Source organism: Salvelinus sp. IW2-2015, linkage group LG6.1 (genome assembly GCF_002910315.2).
Source record: "Salvelinus sp. IW2-2015 linkage group LG6.1, ASM291031v2, whole genome shotgun sequence".
Lineage (NCBI taxonomy): Eukaryota > Metazoa > Chordata > Actinopteri > Salmoniformes > Salmonidae > Salvelinus > Salvelinus sp. IW2-2015.
The window spans coordinates 538,954-546,352 of NC_036845.1; the positions used below are offsets into that span (position 1 = coordinate 538,954).

The 7,399-nt window shown below is 50.5% G+C and overlaps 1 protein-coding gene across 1 annotated transcript in view; it reads left to right on the plus strand.

The window, feature by feature from the left end:
- ca14 (carbonic anhydrase XIV) overlaps positions 1-3,682 on the plus strand; it is a 24,127-nt gene extending 20,445 nt beyond the window's left edge. Inside the window, 6 exon segments of the mRNA XM_070443854.1 lie at positions 89-184; positions 414-480; positions 1,230-1,387; positions 1,609-1,732; positions 3,485-3,505; positions 3,606-3,682. Coding sequence (XP_070299955.1) covers positions 89-184; positions 414-480; positions 1,230-1,387; positions 1,609-1,732; positions 3,485-3,505; positions 3,606-3,682 — 543 coding nt within the window.
- Positions 3,683-7,399: the final 3,717 nt, after the last annotated feature.

The window sequence follows — 7,399 nt, forward strand, 5'->3', positions numbered from 1 at the left end:
ACACACACACACACACACACACACACACACACACACACACACACACACACACACACACACACACTAACCATGTTCCCTCTCTGTGTAGTTGCATGTGGTGCACTACAACTCAGAGCTGTACCCTAACATGTCAGTGGCTATGACCCAGCAGGATGGACTGGCAGTCCTGGGAGTCCTCATAGAGGTAGGACTATTACATCATAACTAACGGACAATCACACCAACCACTGGAGACATTACATACTTCAAAAGAGTTGTATTTGTATTCTTTACAATAGGTTACAAATTCCCTTTATTTACGTTTTATTTCTTCAGTTGGAAAATCTACACATCAGCAGATTGGTAAGAAAGGCTTTGTGAATGTATAGTAAAGCTGCACACTTGACCTAAAGGGAAGATGTGTGATCTGTCAGACAGGTGAGGAGGCTAACCAGGCRTTTTGGAACATTCTCAACTACCTGGGTCACGTCAGACATGCAGGTGAGACAGCTGTTAATTAGGATTTACCTTTATTTAACTCTGCAAGTCAGTTAAGAACAAATTCTTATTTTCAATGACAGCCTAGGAACAGTGGGTTAACTGCCTTGTTCAGGGGCAGAACGACAGATTTTTACCTTGTCAGCTCGGGGATTGGATCTTGCAATCTTTTGGTTATTAGTCCAACGCTCTAACCACTAGGCTACCTGCCGCCCCAGGTAGCTTAATCAAAGTACACCTTAACCAATCAGCATTATTACTACAGCTACCTTCTAGCAATGTTACCACGACTACAGTAGTTTATGGGGATTCTCTGATTTCTTATGGAAGTGCCAAACAGCACCACTATGTGCCCCCAGGAGTCTCCTCTAACTTTCATCTGTCCATCCACCCCTCCATTCCTCCCTCCGTGGTCAGGTCAGAGTGTGTCCATCCCAGCCTTTGATGTCCAGTCCCTCCTGCCCTCTGACCTGGGGCGGTACTACCGATACAATGGCTCCCTCACCACTCCTCCCTGCTTCCNCTCTAACCACTAGGCTACCTGCCGCCCCAGGTAGCTTAATCAAAGTACACCTTAACCAATCAGCATTATTACTACAGCTACCTTCTAGCAATGTTACCAKGACTACAGTAGTTTATGGGGATTCTCTGATTTCTTATGGAAGTGCCAAACAGCACCACTATGTGCCCCCAGGAGTCTCCTCTAACTTTCATCTGTCCATCCACCCCTCCATTCCTCCCTCCGTGGTCAGGTCAGAGTGTGTCCATCCCAGCCTTTGATGTCCAGTCCCTCCTGCCCTCTGACCTGGGGCGGTACTACCGATACAATGGCTCCCTCACCACTCCTCCCTGCTTCCAGAGTGTCCTCTGGACCCTCTTCACAGAGACCGTCAAAATCTCACACACACAGGTGAGGGAAGGTGTGTGTGTGTGTGATGGTGATATACTTGTGCTTGAATTCAAAGCATCACTATGTCCTCCTCTTCTTTTCTCCCCCTCTTCCCTCTTGTCTTCCTCCTCTTCACCATCTTTCCTCCTCTCTTCCTCCCCTCTTTATGTCTCTCTTTCCTCCTCTCTTCCTCCCCTCTTTATGTCTCTCTTTCCTCTTCTCTGTCCTCCCTTCTTCCTCAGCTGATGAAGCTGGAGACAGTGCTGTATGCCAGTAAGGAGGACGCTGACCGCGTCGTCATGCAGGACAACTACCGTACACCTCAACCACTTAACGACCGGACCATCCTCTCATCCTTCCCATTAGGTTGGGGGGAGGGGTTCTCTAACACAACCTGTCTGACCCTCAGAACACAATGAACCCCATGTCCCATTCAGGAAGACAGGTGTCAGAGAGACTGGCATAATGCTAACATGTTAACAGCAGCAGAGCAAGTGCTAGCCTCGTACCTAACAGCAGCATCAGCAAGAAGGGCATGGGGCGGGCTAGCCTCGTACCTAACAGCAGCATCAGCAAGAAGGGCATGGGGCGGGCTAGCCTCGTACCTAACAGCAGCATCAGCAGGAAGGGCATGGGGCGGCTAGCCTCGTACCTAACAGCAGCATCAGCAGGAAGGGCATGGGCGGGCTAGCTCTCGTACCTAACAGCAGCATCAGCAGGAAGGGCATGGGGCGGGCTAGGCCTCGTACCTAACAGCAGCATCAGCAGGAAGGGCATGGGCGGCTAGCCTCGTACCGTGACCACTAATAACATTTCACTAAACAGTATTAGTGGACACGGTGAGGGGCTCTCAGGGGGACATGTGGAGGAAGGCTAGCGTTAAACACTAAAGAGAGGAATGTGGTGAGAACTGTGGGAAGTCAAGGTTACTGACTGTGAAAGATGTGAATGAGATAGAGAGGGGGATAGAGGGGGCAGACAGAGGAAAAGAGAGAGAGGGGGGGTTGAGGGAGTGATAGAGAGAAAGAGAGAGATAAGAGAGGGGTAGTGGGAGAAGAGAAAGAGGAGCTGTAAATGAGGGGGAGGTCTGTTTACGAGATGGCTGATTCGTTTTTGCAAAATCTCTTCTCTAAACACTGTCACTGTTGTTGTCACATGACAAGAGAGGAAAGAGAGAGAGAGGGAGGAGAGAGAGAGGAAGAGAAGAAGAACAGAGAAAGAAAGAAAGAAGGAGAATGGAGAGAGAGGGGGAGTGAGAGAGGAGAGGAAAGAGAGACAGAGAGAAGAAAGAGAGAGAGAGAGCAGAGAAAGAGAGCGAGAGAAGGAGAAAGGAGCAAGAGAGAGAGAGCAGAACACAGACAAAGGAGAAAGAATTTGTGCAAAAACTGTATAGGGTGGCCTATGACAACACCATAGGAGCTGGTGAGAGGAGGACGGCTCATAATAATGGCTGGGGTGGAGTGAATGGAATGGTATCAAACTCATGAAAAACCGTGTGTTTGATATCATTCCGTTCCGCCCATCCTCCCAATTAAGGTACCACCAGCCTCCGTGACAACACTCATTCTAAAGACTACAAACACACTGTAGATGTATAATCATTTCCCTGTAGTTCTACTGGTGGACAACACTCATTCCAAAGACTACAGAACACACTGTAGATGTATAATCATTTCCTGTAGTTCTACTGGTGGACAACACTCATTCCAAAGTACAGAAACACACTGTAGATGTATTGATCAATTTCCCCCTGTAGTTCTACTGGTGGACAACACTCATTTCCAAAGACTACAGAACACACTGTAGATGTATGATCATTTCCCTGTAGTTTCTAGCTGTGTGGACAACACTCATTCCAAAAACTACAGAACACACTGTAGATGTATAATCATTTCCCTGTAGTTCTACTAGATGTTGATTGAACATTAATTCCAACTGAATTATCGACTGCATAAACAAAGTAGCACAGCAGTATTTTTACATGAACCTCTGTCATGACATCACGATCATGTCAAACCGTTATGATCATGTCAAGCCTGTTATTATGTAGGCCTTATGACAGACGTACAGTAATAAGACAATGCTCTAAAATAACATATTACCTTTTCCCACTTGCAGAATCAGTGAAGGTGTACACTGCAGTAAGATGTGGACCTTCATAGTTGATTCATTATTAGAGTAGGCCTCTGGTCAATGTCTATCTTTTCATGTACTAGTTGGAATATTTCTCTGTCTGTCTCAGGAGAGATCACAGCGATAGTAATAGGAGCTCTGTGTGGCTGTATTGGACTGGCTGTCATCATTCGCTTCATATGAAGACTACAGGTAAGGCACTGAGCTGTTAAATGGGTTTCTTAGCTTACTAGTCTGCCTGAGGGCTATTCTGTTTCTTGATTAAACCAACTACAGCGTATCTGAAGTAGAGAACAGACAGTCAACCTGTCACGTTCCTGACCTGATTTTCTTTGTTCCGTCTTTGTTTAGTTGGTCAGGACTGAGCTGGGTGGGCATTCTATGTTATGTGTTTCTATGTTTGGTTTAGGGTTGTCTGATTTGCCTGATATGGTTTCAATCAGAGGCAGGTGTTTTTTACGTTGTCTCTGATTGGGAACCATATTTTAGGTAGGCTGTTCTCACTGTTTTTGTTTGTGGGTGATTGTTCCTGTTTGTGCGGTTCATTGTTTTTTCATTGTTCACTTGTTCAGGACTGTAGCGTCGTTGTTTCATTTTGTTTATTGTTTTGTTCGTCTAGAAAAGCATTCTAATAAATATGGATACATACCACGCTGCATTTGGTCTGATCCTTGCTCCTCCTCAGACGAGGAGGATTACGAGATTGTTACAGAATCAACCACCAACCATGGACCAAGGCAGCATGGAAGGACGGCAGCAGCAGCAGGAGCGCGATGTCCAGGAGAAATGGACTTGGGAAGAAATACCTGGACGGTAAGGGACCTTGGGTTCAAGCTGAGAGTATCGCCGCCCTCGTGAAGAGCTGGAGGCAGCTAAAGCCGAGAGGCGGTGGTATGAGGAGGCAGCACGGAAGCGAGGCTGGAAGCCTGAGAGTCAAGCCCCAAAAATGTCTTGGGGGAGGCTAAAAGGGAGTGTGGCGAAATCAGGTAGGAAGACCTGCGCCAACTCTCGTGCCTTACGTGGAGAGCGAGAGTACGGGCAGACACCGTGTTATGTGGAAAAGACACGTGGTCTCCTGTAAGTGTGCTTAGCCCGGTGCGGTACATTCCAGCTCCACGTATTGGCTGGGCTAGAGTGGGCATCGAGCCAGGTGCCTATGAAGCCCGGCTCAACGTATCTGGCCTCCAGTACGTCTCCTCGGGCGGTGTACATGGCACCAGCCTTATGATGGTGTCCCCGTTCGCCAACACAGCCCAGTGTGGCTATTCCACCTCGCCGCACTGGCCTGGCTACGGGGAGCATAAACCAGGTAAGGTTGGGCAGGCTCGGTGCTTAAGAGCTCCTGTAACGCCTTCACGGTCCGGTATATCGCGCGAACCACCTCCTTTCCCCAGCCCAGTACCACCAGTGCCAACCAACCACGTACCAGGCTTCCTGTGCGTGCTCCAGAGCCCTGTTCCTTCATCCACGCACTCGCCCTGTGGTGCGTGTCTCCAGCCCGGTATCACCAGTTCCGGCACCACGCACCAAGCCTCCTGTGCGTCTCCCAGAGCCCTGTGCGCCCTGTTGCCTGCTCCCCGCACTAGCCTTGAGGTGCGTGTCCTTAGCCCGGTAAAACCAGTTCCGGCACAATGCACCAGGCTACTCGTGCGCCTCAGTCGGCCAGAGTCTGCCGTCTGCGCTATCCGTCTGCCCAGCGCCGACTGAGCTACCCGTCTGCCCAGAGCCGCCTGCGCTGTTCGTCTGCCCAGCGCCGCCGCACTGCCGTCTGCCCAGGCCGCCTGCGCTGCCCGTCTGCCCAGCGCCATCTGAGCTGCCGTCTGTCCTGAGCCTTCAAAGCCGCCCGTCTGTCCTGAGCCTTCAAAGACCGCCCGTCTTGTCCTGAGCCTTCAAAGCCGCCGTTTCTGAAGCCTTCGCCGTCCGTCAGTCAGGAGCCGCTAGAGCGTCCGTCAGTCAGGAGCCGCCAGAGCCGCCGCCAGTCAGGAGCCGCCAGAGCCGCCCGCCAGACAGGAGCCGCCGCCAGACAGGAGCCGCCAAGAGCCGCCAACAGACAGGAGCCGCCAGAGCCGCCCGCCAGACAGGAGCCGCCCAGAGCCCACCCGCCAGACAAGAGCCGCCAGAGCCGCCCGCCAGACAGGAGCCGCAGAGCCACCCGCGACAGGAGCCGCCAGAGCCGCCGCCAGCCAAGAGCCGCCAGAGCCGCCGCCAGCCAGAGCCGCCAGAGCGCCAGCCAGCCATGACCTGCCAGAGCCGCCAGCCAGCCATGACCTGCCAGAAGCCGCCAGCCAGCCATGACCTGCAGAGCCGCCAGCCAGCCATGACCTGCCAGAGCCGCCAGCCAGCATGACCTGCCAGAGCCGCAGCCAGCCATGACCTGCCAGAGCCGCCAGCCAGCCATGACCTGCCAGAGCCGCCGCCAGCCATGACTGCAGAGCCGCAGTCAGCCATGACCTGCCAGAGCTGCCCTCAGTCCGGAGCTGCCCCTCAGTCCGGAGCTGCCCCTCAGTCCGGAGCTGCCCCTCAGGTCCGGTGGGGTTAATTTGGAGGGTTGCAGTTAAAAGGAGCCACGAAAGCGGGTAGTGACTATGGTGGGGTGGGGGCCACATCCAGCGCCAGAGCCGCCACCTTTGGACAGATGCCCACCCAGACCTCCCCTATAGGTTCAGGTTTTGCGGCCGGAGTCCGCACCTTGGGGGGGGGGGGGGGGGGGGGGGGGTACTGTCACGTTCCTGACCTGATTTCCTTTGTTCAGTCTTTGTTTAGTTGGTCAGGACGTGAGCTGGGTGGCATTCTAGGGTTGTCTGATTTGCCTGATATGGTTCTCAATCAGAGGCAGGTGTTTTACGTTGTCTCTGATTGAGAACAATATTAGGTAGGCTGTTCCACTGTTTGTTTGTGGGTGATTGTTCTGTTCGTGGCGTTCATTGTTTTTTTCATTTGTCACTTGTTCAGGACTGTAGCGTCGTTGGTTTCGTTTTTTTTATTGTTTTTGTTCGTCTAGAAAAGTATTCTAATAAATATGGATACATACACGCTGCATATATTGTCTGATCTTGCTCTCCTCAGACGAGGAGGATTACGACGATCGTTACACAACCAGATTTTTGTTGTGCTGGTTACCTGTGTTTATCATATGAACTGTGGTATGCTTGATCCAAAATGTCCTGGGTTTCTTTTTGTTCTTGTGTCTCAATTTCCCATTTCTCTTGGCAGATTTTTCAAAAACACCTGCATAATAAAGGGTCTTGGTAAACAGGTGAGATCCTCCATAATACCTGATAACCTACTGCATTCACGTATGTGCAATACTACATGTTCAGTAACCATTACTACTGCATGTTAGTCTCATCTGTGACAAACGGGAGGGTTTCTAGAGATTTCTATCTGTGAACGGAGGAAGGTGTTCCTCTTAGGAATAGTACTCAGGAGGCAACCATCCGTGCCTACTTAGGAGATTAAAGATCTAGCCACTCACTCTCACCCTACAAAAGCTTAGATATATTGGCACAGTTTCACACCCCCAACTAAAGTTGTTTGTTAGGAGAACAACGCAAACAATCAAACGGGCACTCACCTTGCACGCTCTGTAAATGAAAACACAGATTCACGTGCTCGGGCACCTCCTAGCTCTCAATTTGTAGGTTATATATCCTCCCAACTCGTCAACTGTGTCCATTTAAAATTTCACCAAACCATCGCAATCTATTGTTCAATAAAACAAATACACCAAATGACTCAAAGTGAATTGTGTTAACAGCACTCCTGGCAGTGATTGGTAGATTCACCTGCTCATGGGCCTATATATGGGCTATCGGTTCGTTGTGTCCTATGGTACTATCTGAGATTCTCGTTAATACTCTTTCTCTCCAATCAACAACAATCGGTCAGCGAAATGCCGTA